The sequence below is a fragment of the Pseudonaja textilis genome, chromosome 18, assembly GCF_049901715.1.
Source record: "Pseudonaja textilis isolate UNSWEBS1 chromosome 18, rPseTex1.2, whole genome shotgun sequence".
Classification (NCBI taxonomy): Eukaryota; Metazoa; Chordata; class Lepidosauria; order Squamata; family Elapidae; genus Pseudonaja; species Pseudonaja textilis.
The window spans coordinates 7,851,708-7,865,780 of NC_142007.1; the positions used below are offsets into that span (position 1 = coordinate 7,851,708).

Below are 14,073 nucleotides of genomic sequence, written 5' to 3' on the forward strand. Positions count from 1 at the left end.
CGTCGAGAGGCAGAAGAGAAGGAATGAACAGTGCTAAAGCTATTTTGTTTTGCTCGTGATTTCATTTTTAAAAAGTGCTTCCAGCACATTTCTCCAAACAAAACATTTGGGTAAAAGGTGGAAGATTTCAGGACCCCCTTTGTCCTTCCCTTAGCGGGGGGAATGAAAGGACCATAAATGGGGGGGGAGAGGAATAATAAGCGTCTCTCTGATAACATTTGAATTGTAAATGCAATTTAAAATTACTAACCTTCGTGACTAAAATACGGGGGTTGCGTTAGACAAGAGAAAAATATTTTTTAAAAATTAGATCACCTTTCCCGCTCATAAGCTGTTTTTATCGCTTACCAATTCTTAACTTTTTTTTTTCTTACTGTGCGTTTCCTGAGTCAGGAGCTTTGTTGGTCAAAACCAACTTGACTGGGTGCCTCGTTCTAAAAGGCAGCACGGAGGAAGGAAAATCTGGCCCATTTGTGGAAGAAAAACAGACCAACCAAGAGCAGCCGCTCTTCACAGACCGACCCAGGAGTGGGGGGGATTCTGACCCTGATTTGGGACGGATTTGTACCTGGCAAACTTCCACCCAGCCCATCTTTGCTCCAGCAGGCAGAGTTCAAACCAAACCTTTTGTGGCCCTTCCAGCTGCCCCGGGGGATGGAGAGATCTGAAGTGTGGAGTTTAACTGTGAACATTAGCCAAGATAAAGCATCTTTCATTTATTAAAGCATCTCCTGCAAAGACGGGGTTTTTTTGTTGTTATTGTTCCGGAATACCTCTCTGCACTGTCTCCTTTGTTCTGGCATAGCAGCACAGCCGGCCCCGGCCCCTCTCACGTTAAACAATCTGCCCCGAGGATTCCTTCCAAGGGAGGTCACCTAGGCCGCCTGGAGAACGGAAACGCCCCGTCAAAATAACTCCGATAGTTAGTCTCTTGTTAAAGAGTCGAGGAAGCTGCCACGGAAGCCTCTGGAACTTTCTAGTTTGGTGGCATTTTTGGAGTTCTCGTCTCTAATGATCTAAGATCCAGAGCTCGCTGGAACAACATTGCCGAAAAGGCATGAGGAGTCGTTAACCTAATTTGCGTAGTTTCTTCTCTGGTAATATTGTACGACTAACTAGAGCATACAAAATATTTGCTAGAACAATTCTCGAATACAGCTGATCAGTCTGGAACCTGCACTACATATCGGACATTCATAACTATCGACAGAGTCCAGAGATATTTCACCAGAAGAGTCCTCCACTCCTCTACTCGTTGTGGAATACCTTATGCCACCAGACTTGAAATTTTGGACCTGGACAACCTAGAACTACGCCATCTAGGGTCTAACCTAAACACAGGACATAAATGTATCTGCTACAATGTCCTACCTGTCAATGACTACTTCAGCTTCAACCACAATAACACATGGGCAAACAATAGATACAAACTCAAGGTAAACCGCTCCAAATTGAATTGCAGAAAATACGACTTCAGCCACAGAGTGGGTCAAAGCCTGGAATCCTCTACCCGACTCTGTGGTTTCTTCCCCAAACCCCAAAAACTGTAACCTTAAGACTGTCGACTATGGACTCACCCCATTCCTAAGAGGTCTGTAAGGGGACGTGCATAAGCGCACTAACATGCCTACCGTCCCTATCCTAATGTTTCCTTTTTATTCATGCCCATTTCATGTAGTCAATCATGTTTCCAATTATACCTGTTAATCTAAAACTTGCTTGATAAATAAATACATTCTGAAGAGGCCGATCGAAACAGAGGTCAAGAGGATGAACGTGAGAAAGCAGATTCTGAAGGGTAAAGGGGACTTGTTAAAGGAGAATCAGGGGCGCGGGTGCAGTGGATCTTGTACAGAAGGGGTCGCCAACCTTTTGGACCTCCGGGACCCCCAAACTCATAATTTTAAATCTCAGGGACCACTAACCGGTTCTGTGGCCATGGCCTAATTTGTGGGTGTGGCGTGGTGGTCATGTGACTGGTTGGGCATGGCTTGTCTGTAAATATTATACTTATATAAATATTGAATTTTTTTATTAAAAAAAGAGCAACTTTTACCCAAAATCAAGCAAAGCAGGCAGGCAGATTGAGTTGCTCACAGAATCACAGATTCATTCAGAGATCTATCTATCTGCCATCAGCTACCTGAGTCTGTCACATAAAATTTGCTAGCAAGTAAACTCACAAAATTAACTCACAACACACCATGTATGTAAATATTGATTTTTTTATTTAAAAAAAAGAGCAAAGCAGGGAGGCAGATTGAGTTGCTCACAGAAACATTCAGTGATCTATCTATCTGCCATCGGCTAGCTCAGTCTCTCAAATTTGCTTGCCATGAGTCTGCACTGAATAATAGAAACTTCAGTCCTAAGGGAGGTTCGGCTGTGCTTTAAAGCAGAGCCGAATATCTAAAGACTCACTAGAAAGCAAGACATCCAACCATTTCCTGCTTTCTAGCTAATCTAAATCTACTGGCACAGCAGAACAGCTGATGGTCTGAAAGGAAAAAAAAAAGGAAAAATAGCAATTTAGCAGGCAAGTTTGCTAGGGAAGGAGTGGGCAGGAAGGGTTCCCTCAGGCCACGTGGGCTGCGCAGCCTTGTGTTCCTGCGCAGCCTGGATTAATTGCTTTGGGGGGATGCTCTGGGGCTGAGATTTCTCTGCAGCCCACCAAAATGTTCTCATGGACCACCAGTTGGCGACCGCTGTCCTACAGCCAGGGTCAGAAAACAGGAAGGTGCGCCTGCCCAGGGTTTGTATGAGAGGGGACGTATGAAGAACGGTTGCTGGACCTGGGTATGTCTAGTCCAATGAAAAGGACTGGGGGGGACATGATAGCATGATTCCAATAACTGAGGGACTGTCCCAAAGAAGAAGGGGGTCAACCTATTCTCCAAAGAACAAGAAGTAATAGATGGAAAGTAACCAAGGAGAGACCCGACCTAGAACTAAGCAGAAATTTGCTGACAGTGAGAGCAATTAATCAGAACAATTTTCCTCCAGAAGTTGTGAATGTTCCATCACTGGAGACAGAGACTGGACACCCATCTGTTTGAAATGATATAGAGATTCCTGCCTGAGCAGGGGGCTGGACTAGAAGACCTCCAAGGTCCCTTCCAACTCTTGTCATTCTGTTTTATTGCTTTCTTCAAAGGGCAGGCAGCACCTCAGAGAACTAGAAGGGCGGATGAAAGACCCCACGCTTCCCCTTCCGTAACCCCCAGCCCGGCCATTTTGAGAGCGTGCCCAAAACAGGCCCATGCCAGACTCCCAAGACCACACAGATGGATGGATGACTCCAGGCCTCGAAGTAAAATTCTCACAGAGCAAGAAACATCCTTGACGTATCAGCAGAGACCGTAAATTAGCTTAAACGGAAACATTCCCTTTTTTTCACCTCTCCTCTTAGGAGTTCCCATTTTAGCTCTCAGCCAGAGGTATCTTCCCCGCAGGAGAAAGGTCTGAACAAAACGCAGCCTTTTGACTCAGCAGCTGCGTCCTTGAAACTAGTCGAGAAAGCGCTCAGGAACTCTGGAGAGAAAAGGCAATGGAAAGCATCTAGCCACAAAAACTTTAGAATGGTCATTTTCTGCCTCAAAGAAAGAAAGGTGACTGGGCTGCAATAAACGGGGGAAGCCCCCGTTACGGTGTTCAGAATAAATAGAATTATCTTTTGCAAAATGTTAAGGACCGAATACTGAGCACAAACGGAAGGAAGGAAGGAAGGAAGGAAAGCAATACAGGCCGCAGGGCAAGGCGTAAAAGAAAAAAAAAGAAAGGATGAAGACTTCAACACGAGAAGTGCCAACTCTACAGAAATTGCGTCGAATCCATCTTCTTCATTTTCAGAAATATTCTGGCTGGCTCTCGAGGAGGTGATGGTGCTGGGGAGGAAGCCGGACCACTTAAAGAAAGACTGAAGCTTGTCAATATGGCAGTAACCATAAACTCCCATTTGGAAGAAAAGAAAGTGAAATATTAAAAGAGGACGGACACTCGTGAGCCAATCAAATCTCAAGAACTTAGGGACGTTTATCTTCCTCCTTTAACTTAGGAGCATTGGTACCACTTTGCAAAGCTGCACCAGAGGCCTCTATGAGGTTTCCCAAAGAAAAATCTGCTTTTTAAAAAGAGGGCCGGGGAAAATGGTCTCATCTCTGCCACAACCTCATCAAAACACAAACACCTGCCTTTACAAATTCCTCGTGTGTCCACTCGCACTTGGCCAATAAAAGAATTCTATTCTTTTTTTATTCTTTCTGGCTTGTTGTGAAGCCTCGTGCTTCTATACAATATACCGGAAAAATATTGCCAAGGCAGCAGCTTGGGCCTCTCTTTCCTCATTCATGGGATGTTTGCACAGAAGTGTATGGCTTTTTACGAGCATTCAAAGCTCTCCAAAAATGACATTTCCTCGTAGGCAATTGCTGGCGGGTTTAAGGCCAAAGTTTTCCCTACCCTGATCTCTCAAAGAAAGTGGTAGCTTGAATTTAGAACTTGTTATTAAACGTTGTAAGTGAAGGTCCCATTTCTGCTTAAAAGTGAAGGATTTTTTCATTTATATATTGGACTAGCTTCGCTACGAAGCTATGTGGTCGGGCTTTGTTTTGGGGGGAGGAAAATAAGGGAAAAAACACCCCCCCACACCCGCCAAAATTCCCCGCCTCCTAAAAACACACAAGCCTCCACACAACAGGCCAACTAATCCTGTCCAACAGCTCATTGACGGTGGTCCTTAAGTTCGTTGTTAAGTGCAATTATAGCTCTGGGATAAAAACTATGAGAAGGTCGCAAAAGGGGAACACGTGAGGTTGGGACGCCGCAACGGTCGTAAGTATGAGTTGGTGGCCAAGCAAATTTTGATCAGGTGACCCTGAGGTGGTCAAGTGAATTTTGATCAGGTGAATTTTGAACAGGTGACCCTGAGGAGGCAGCAAAGGTCATAACTGTGAAAAATGGCCACAAGTCACTATTTTCAGTGCCGTTGTAACTTTGAACGGTCACTAAATGAGTTGTTGTAATTTGAGGACTAAGCTGTATTTGCGGAGTCTCTCCCAGTCAGTTAGCATTCTGGAATTATATGGTTATAGAGCCAGTTCCACCTAACCTTATTTCTATATAAAAGCGAAAGACCACTACATGGATCATCACAAAATCTTCAGAACCGTAAAGCCTACAAACTTGAAATTGGGCATCTATGTTCCACTTGGCTCACTAACAAAGGACTTTTTGAAATGACCATCAGAGCCATTAGCATTTCCTATATTAATATTAATAACTTGCTCTGGTGCTAAGGATGTTTACTCCCCGTCCCCACCTGAAAAGAAATCTGTTCCAAATGCAAAAACACAAGCAGAGGAGTTTCAGTTTCAGAGCACCAAGCAGCTTTAGTACAGAACAGTTGAGCTAAGCCACGCCCAGGCTCCTTGCTGTCTCCTTGCTCACACAGCAAATACTCGCTCAGTTTCCAAACAGCCCTCAACTCTCTCCCACACTGACAGGACGCTAGCCAGATGAATACTGATGGATGCTGGTAGGCAGAGGCACAATTTTTCCCCCTTATTTTCCTCCCCCCAAAATAAGCCCGACCACAGAGTTTCGCAGCGAAGCATGGATATAAAACTAGTTGCTTATGAGGAAGCTGCTGGAGGCTGAATTTCTCCTTTTGCTTTCTTCCCCTCCCAATGAGGCCTGAAAGTGTTAATTTCTTTCTCCAGACGCACCTGCGAGAGAGCCGAGCACCAAACCACAGCCCTCCAAAGGCAGGCTATTTCTGCGAGGCGCTGGTGCAAAAAATAAACCGGGAAAAGCAGATAAGGAAGAGATTGGTTTCAACTCCATAAACCCCTCGGCCAAAAAAGAAGGGTGGGGAAAAGGGAAAAAAAAAAAAAAAAGGGCAGGAGGGCAGGACAGCAGATACCCTGGAACATTATCAGGGAAGTTTTATTTACAGCTCTTCCGCTAGCCTGGGCAGATTCTACGCTGGAAGGAGGAAGTGCAGGCGGGCAGCCCGGGAGGGACCGTCCTCGGCCCCTTATCCTGTATCGGGTCTCCTGGCCCCAGGCTAGGCTTGGAGGCACCTCCTTCCCGGATTCTGTTCCTGGCAGCACTGTCTGCTCTTGGAGCCTGAGGCCACAGGAAAAAGCTGGGCACCCGCTTTCAAGAAGGGACCGGACTGCCACCGTCAGAAATGGGGCCGGGAGGGGGGAGGGGGTTGGACTAGATGACTTACAAGGCCCCTTCCACTGCCTCCCACTTCTGCCTGCTGCTCCTTATGCAAACAGCCGTGTTCCCCAGCCTTGCAAGTAAACTCCAGGTCATGGAGTTTCCCCGCCGCAGGCAAAGGAGCGCAAGGGAGCCTTGGGGCTGATTCAGAACTCAGTTCCAATGCCCCACCCTGGGTTCCTCAAGGAAGTGCTGGCTTCCAACCAGAGAATGAGGAAGCTTAGCAGAGGAGCCCTTGCAAAGGGACACACACACACACACACACACACACACACACACACACACAGCAAAGAAGGAAAGCAGAGAAGCCATTGCCCCCAGCCTATTTTTAGGACTGAAATGCCTGCTTAATTTCCAAGTGGCTATCAGGGTGTCAACCTTTTAATGGCTATCAGCAGCAGGGGACTAACCAGACCGCTGCTTTCTTACACTGGCTGCAACCTCTACCTTAATCAGCACCCTCAAAAACCAAGGGCCTTCCAACTTGGCAAGTTTAAGACTTGTGGGCTTCAAGTTTAAGACTTGTGAGCTACCATGACTGGAGGAGGAATTCTGCAAGTTGGAGTCCAGAAGTCTTAAAGGTGTCAAGTTTGAAGCCCCCCATCTCAAAATCTTTGTGAAAGCCCCCCCTCTTAAGGAGGAACCAGGAGAGACCACCTCTAAGTCCAAAGGCCACAGAGGAGCAATAAACACGGGCCCCTGAATGGTGAATTTAGACCTCAGAACCAACCAACCAACCAACCAAACCAACCACCCGCTTCTCCAAAGGATGCCATTTCTCTTGCCCACTTGGGAGAAACGTTGCACTTGGTGGCTCTTTGCAAATTATTCTTGTGGCTAAAGGTTAACCATCTTTTCCGACATCAGAAGAGAAGCCTGCTGATTTTTTAAAGCTTTTTATAGGTGTTCGGGGAAATAAAAATGTGTGGGGTTAGCCCCTCAAGATATGGGGAAGGAGGGCTGCAAGGCTGGCCTCGGGGTGCTCTCCAGTCAACCTTGGAGGGTTTTTATATAATGGCAGTTAAAACCGCTAGCAAGCAAAGAAACCCCGGCAGAATTCAACGGTGATTGCACACCAAACAAGGAGGCGTGAAAGTACCAGCTCTTCTAACGGCATGGATGCTCTGAGGGCCCGGAGTCCAGAGTTTTACTACTTCAGGAACCACTAAAAATACCACCACAACTGAGCCAAGCCCACCAGCATCACCAAGGGCTCTCCCATCAGTTTGGACTGGGGTACCAGCAAGAGTTTCCCCTAAATCGACAGAAACGGATGCCTGCGTCCATCTACCTGTAAGACTGACCTAAGTGGGTGGCGTCCCTTCTGTAGTCTGAATGGGTAGGGCCCAAAATTTGGGGAGCTTTGATAATGGAGTGGAAGATTCTGGGGGGCGGAGGGGGGCAGTGGGGTTATATACGAGGTACAAAGTCAAGCCACGTAAATATTGGAAAGCAGCCATTTCATTCTTTAACTCTCCTGGGCCCACTTGCCCTCCAACAGGTGCCCCTTTTTACAACCCACGCCTCAACTTTTTTTTTTTTTTTTTTTTTAAAAATCCAACGCTGCCCTCAATCCCACAGAAACTGGTTTTTCTTGCAGTTGCCTCCCGGTCCTCAAACATTTCGGATCAAGTAGGCTTAACACTTCTCCAGTAGGAAGGTCTTTCTGAATGCCTCTTGGGTGCCCGCTGTTCTACCGGCACAGTGTGTGTGCACGCAAAGACCATTTTTATCCCCTGCTGGCTTTTTAATTCATTAAAACCTCTTTTTGGGGGGGGGGGGGAGATGCAGAAACGTGGCTGAGCGAGGAAAAACAAGCCTTTTGATAAAAGGCAAACCTTCATGGCGAGGAGGGAAACGGGGAGGAGACGGGGGCTTAAGCAAGGACCGTCACGCAAAACCTCTCTTCCCCCTCCCCCTTTTGCCACCGTTCAAAGCCTGTCCCTGGAAATCAGCCCCCCACTTCGGCTGCTGCTGCTGCTGGCTCTGCCCCACCAGTGCTAAGTCAGCTTTTTGGAAGAGAAGAGGCACTTCACCTCCTCTTCCAAAAGGAGCAAGTACAGCACCCACAAGCGCTCTAAAAATAGAGCAGCCCCTACACCTTATGGTTATGTTTTGTGCTATGGAACTGCGACTAAAAATGCACAACCGGCAGCGGGTCAGGCCTGAGCCTTATTAATGTGCCTTTTTTCCCCCCCCTCCGGGGTGTGTGTGTGTGTGTGTGTGTGTGTGTGAGGCTAGCTTTCCTGCCAGCATTGTAGAGCCTAACGCACAAAACAAGGGAAGAGCCCCTTGGCACCTTATAAAACCTCCAGGAAGGGAAAAAAAAAATAACCATCTTCTCAACCACTCGGAAGGAAAGAAAGCCCGCTCCATTTGAGGCACCACGCTGAATTGGCATGGCGGTTAAGCGATCCCTCCTTTGCAAGCAAAACAGAAATCAAACGGGCCATCTGAAGTTAGCGGCTCCCAGAGTGCCAGCCACTAAGGAAGGAACAAGGAAACAAAAGCCTGGCCAGAGGGCACAGAAAGCAAATGAAGGTGGATAAGGCCTCTAATGAAAAACAGCTTGGCCCAGGAGGCACAAAGCGTCATCTCAGTGACTTCAAGAAACACTTGGAAGAGTAAGCCATGGGTTCGATATATATATATAAAAATGAAATCATAGACAGCTAGGTTTGTTTCGATTTAGGCTGCCGCTACAGAAACTCTGCAAGTGCTGCGGCTTTTCTTTAATATGTTTCGATTCTTTTATCAGATGTATTGTTCCCTGGTAGCATTAAAAGGGTTGTGGGGTTATTCCAACCCTCCTAACACAACGGTGTGTTTCTGCTGTGCATAGCAATGACCCACAAGCCAGTAAAAAGAGAACTTGTGGGTAAGTCTGTGAAACCATCGTTGCGATACGGGTACTCAAGGCTTGCAAATTCTGCAAGCATTAAGAGACATTTCTGATTGGTTCTGGAGCACGCAAGCCAAAAACAAGTTCTCACGCTTAGGATTTGTGACTTGCCGCCACTCCCAGCAAAATCAAGTCAACCAGAAGAACAATTCTATTCGGCACGAGGCTGTTCAGGCTTTGCCTCTCAGTGGAAAAGCGATAGGTTTTTAAATTGGAGCACTTCCTGTTGTGGTAGCCATTAGTTAAGAAGGGAACTGCTGCCCCAGGCAAGAAGCATGCAAGCTGGAGAGATCTGCATCGCGTTGGCCTGTGACTCACAAGGTTGGGTGGCAAGCCGATATGGTTCCGTATTGATCAGCAAGATGGCTTTGTGTTTTGGGAATCCGCCGAGTTACCGGTAGAAGCTGGCCCAAATCCACTTTGAAAGATACACGGCGTCAGGTGCTCCTGCGAGTACACAGGCCACAGTGGCAACCGCACCTCTAGGACTCAATGACTCATCTTGTGTCTCTAGGAGCACCCACTCTATTGCGTCCTGCAAACGCAAGCTACAGGAGGACACTTTCTCTTTCACTGAGCAAACCCAACGCGCTCAAACCAGGCCAATGCCTTTCCTCACACCAAGTTCCAACTGCTGAAGTCGTTAAGCCCTTTGGGCCTGAGGAACCTACCTTCTCCCAACAGGAGAGCAGGTTAAGATGCAGAACCTTACTTCAAAATACAATCTCAGAGCCACTCAAGCCCAACCCGGTGCCCACTAGAGAAATAGAAGCCTGCCCGCCCAATTGCTTCTTTGCTTCCACCAGAGATCCCTTTCAACAATTAGTCCTGTGATGGGAGATCTCCTCCCGCAGCAATATACAGACCTCATCTTCTCCCACTGCATATTGTATGCCCATTACATGGTCTCTCAGCTGCACTTCACAGTCGATGCCCCAACAGACAAAGACCAATGCATCTTCCCCCTTCGGTTCTCCAGCCACAACAGAACTCAACAGCAGAACACAAGCATCGCGTTTAGTCCCCCACAAAGCCCTTTTTTTCTCGAGAAACTGAGGGTTTCATTCCCTGTATAGGCTATTATTATTTCTCTTCTGAGAAAAAAGAAAATAAGAGAAAAAATGTTTCATCTTCACAGCAAGACTGCCCCGTCCCCTCTGCCCAGACATTTTTGATACCCTTCCCCTTTCTTCTCCTCCTCCTCCTCCTCCACCACCACCCCTAAGATTACTTAAAGATCCTACAACCCTGGGGGTGGAGGGATCTCTCAAACCTCAGCCTCTTGACTTCCTCCAGATTTGCCATGTGCCCATCTCTAATTTTATCCACTGTTATCATTCCTGAAAAACTTACAATCTAGACTTGCATTTTGAGCAGCAGAGGAAAACAAGCAATCCTTATTTTAGAAATCTGGGTGGGCCTGGCTTTCACCTCTTGATCCTCATTCTTTCTTTACTCCACCCAGACAGCCAGAACTCCTTTTCTCCACCACTCAAAATATATTGAAGGAAAGAAACACAGGCATTTTTCTTTTCTCTTCAGTACACAATTCCATGTCCGTTGCTCCCCTACTTTCATCGTCAGTCGATTCCCCCATCTTTCCTCCGCTCCCCATCCCTTTCAGTCTCCCCAATGAAATTACCTCACAATTGTTGATTATGATGCCCTTGAGGTGGGTATGGGGGGGTGGGGGGGCATCACAGTACTGCCTCCTGTCTCCCAACACCCCTCATCTCTCCCTAACTTATTCTCTCAGGCCAAAGAGCTATAATTACAGGTCTTCCTCAATTCCGTGTCAAAAATAAACCTTCACTTCCTGCCAAGCACAGTTCCCCTGCTTAAGACATCTCCAAATTAACATAGTAGCTGGAAGATATGAAAGGAAGGAGAACTAAAGGGAGGGAGAGATATGGAAGGAAGGAGAGACATGGATGGAAGGGAGAGAGAAGATACGGAGGGGGGGAAGATATGAAAGGAAGGAGAACTAAAGGGAGGGAGAGATATGGAAGGAAGGAGAGAGATGGATGGAAGGGAGAGAGAGAAGATAGTGGAGGGAAGGAAGATATGAAAGGAAGGAGAACTAAAGGGAGGGAGAGATATGGAAGGAAGGAGAGACATGGATGGAAGGGAGAGAGAGAAGATTTGGAGGAAGGAAGATATGAAAGGAAGGAGAACTAAAGGGAGGGAGAGATATGGAAGGAAGGAGAGACATGGATGGAAGGGAGAGAGAGAAGATTTGGGGGAGGGAAGATATGAAAGGAAGGAGAAATAAAGGGAGGGAGAGATATGGAAGGAAGGAGAGACATGGATGGAAGGGAGAGAGAGAAGATTTGGGGGAGGGAAGATAGAAAGGAAGGAGAAATAAAGGGAGGGAGAGATATGGAAGGAAGGAGAGACATGGATGGAAGGGAGAGGGAGAAGATTTGGAGGGAGGGAAGATATGAAAGGAAGGAGAACTAAAGGGAGGGAGAGATATGGAAGGAAGGAGAGACATGGATGGAAGGGAGAGAGAGAAGATTTGGAGGGGGGAAGATATGAAAGGAAGGAGAACTAAAGGGAGGGAGAGCTATGGAAGGAAGGAGAGACATGGATGGAAGGGAGAGAGAGAGAAGATATGGAGGGAGGGAGGGAGGGAGATGATAGAAGGAAGGAAAGAGATATCAGGGAGATGATATCAGGGAGGAAAAGAAGGATGATGGATGGATGGATGGAAGATATGAGAGAGGGAGGGAGGGAAGGAGGAAGATGATATGAGGGAGGTTGGGTGAGGGGAAGGAAGGGAAGGGGTTTCCATAGGACCTAAATCAACCCCCTCCCCCCATTCTTTAAGGGCTCTCCTGAACTGTCAACCCAGCCACAGCAAACAAAAGGCGGGAGCTTCGACTGAAACCCTCGGCAGGGCAAAGGTGTGTGTGTGGGGGGGGCTGCTCCCTTCCTTGTCGCCCTCCCCCGCCGCCCCTCAAGTCCTTCCCCTTTATTCCCTGCCCCCGTCCCCGCTTTCCGCACCACCGGCCCCACAGCCCCCTCCCCAAGAACCCCACACTGGGCAGGGACTCTCCTGCTAAGCCGGACCCCATTTCTTGGTCAGAAGCCGTAAAGCCCCCCCACACACACATGCAGCAGGACTCTCTCACACACACGCGCTGGGGAGGATGGAGCTTGTAGTCCCCAGGCTGCCCCGCCCCGGCGCCCCTTAGGCGAGGAAGCGCCCCCTACTGGCGGAGGCGGCCCTCTCCCCCTCACGCTCCCTCCTCACTCGCCCGCCCGCCCGCCCCACCCCGCGGGCCTTGACAGCCCCGAGACCCGCGGCTTCTCCCCTCACCATGATGCCTCTGGTGGGGCCGAGCCCTCTTCAGCACCAGGAGCGGAAACGGCGACGGCAGCGACTCCGGGTCCCTCCGTCCGGCCTCTCCGAGCTCTGAGCCAGGCCGCAGGCCGCCCTCCTCCTCCGCCGCCTCCGCCGCCTCCTCCTCCTCCTCCTCCTCCTCCCTCTCCTTTCCTTTCCCTTTTTTTTTTTTTCGCCACTTCCGCCGTTGCCTAGCAGTTGCACATCCGGGTCAGACAGCGCGCGCGCGCCGCGCACACACAGTGTGAAGAGGAGCCCCGCCCATTGTTACTAACCCCCCTTCCCCTTTCGAGCCACCCCGAGCCAATCAGAAGGCCGCTCGCCGGGCATCGCCAAGTATGGAGCGGGAGGCTACGCCGCGCCTGCGCCCTCGGGGAGGAGGAGGGCGGTGGGAAGTGGGAAAGACCATCGGCGTACGAGGGGGAAAGAAGTTGCGTGTGCCAGAAGACGGGAGGGACCATCTACATACGGAAGACGGGGGGGGGCGAAGTGTGAGAAGAAGAGATGCTGCGGAGCAAAGTTATGAATTGGATTCTGAAGTTTAATGATCCGCTCTCTCCCTCTTCCGGAGGCAGGACTACAATTCCCATGCACCAGCCTACACTTCTTGGTTCCCATCATGTGCAAAAATCGAAAGATGGATTTCTCCCTGCCCCCCAAAACTAGTTTCTCCAAGTTGAAAGCATGTGGACTTCGACTCCCAGAATGCCCCAGTCAGCCATGCTGTCTGGAGAATTCTGGGAGTTGAAGTCCACAAGTCTTAAAATGGCCAAGTTTGGAGACCTACAGGAAATAGGGCTCTCTCCTTCCGTTGCCATTCTGTCCTGCTCCTTCCTGGAACTTGTGACTTTGTGATATTTTAATTTTCTTAATAGAATAAGAATTAGAATAGAATTAGATTAGAATAGAACAGAACAGAATGAAAAGTAGACTAGATTAGACTAGACTAAAACAGAACAGAATAAGTGTAGAATTAGAGCAGAATTAGGAGACAATGAATAGAACAGATGAGACTAGACTAGATTCCAGAAGAACAAAATCGAATACAGAATAGAATGAATAGAATTCTTTGTTGGCCATGTGTGACTGGACATACAAGGAATTTGTTTAGGCAGAATTCCCTGCCCGAGGTCCTTTATCCTCGACTTAGTGACCGTTCAAAGTTACCAAGGAAAAATGACTTAAATGACCATTTTCCACAGCACCGTTGCAACTTCCCCACGGCCATTGGATCAAAATTCGGATGCTTGGCAACTTGACCCGTATTTATGGCCATTATGGCTGTTGTCCCGAGGACATGTGATCCCCTTTGGCGATCTTCTGACAAGCCAAGTCAATGGGGAAGCCGGATTCACTTAATGACCAAGACACACAGCGATCCGCTTAACCACCGTGGCAAGAAAGATGGTAAAATGCGGTGATATTCAGGGAAAAAATGTTTCACTTAGCAACAGAAGTGTTGGGCTCAATTGGGGTCGTACATCGAGGGCTAGATCTATCTCCTTCGCTAAGAAATATCATCTAACTAGCTTGATGCCCTTGCTTCGCTACGGAACTATGTAATCGGGCTTAGTTTTGGGGGAGGAAAATAAGGGGGGTG

The 14,073-nt window shown here is 48.2% G+C and overlaps 1 protein-coding gene across 2 annotated transcripts in view; it reads right to left on the minus strand.

Moving 5' to 3' along the window:
- The window catches only part of CAPZB (capping actin protein of muscle Z-line subunit beta), a 49,067-nt gene extending 36,345 nt beyond the window's left edge, over positions 1-12,722 (minus strand). Inside the window, exon 1 of one of the 2 annotated variants that reach the window (XM_087914816.1) lies at positions 12,450-12,722. In XM_087914816.1, coding sequence (XP_087770942.1) covers positions 12,450-12,452 — 3 coding nt within the window. In that variant the 5' untranslated portion in view covers positions 12,453-12,722. The remainder of the gene's footprint in view (positions 1-12,449) is intronic. The other variant, XM_087914815.1, reaches the window with a different exon arrangement.
- Between the last annotated feature and the right edge of the window lie 1,351 nt (positions 12,723-14,073).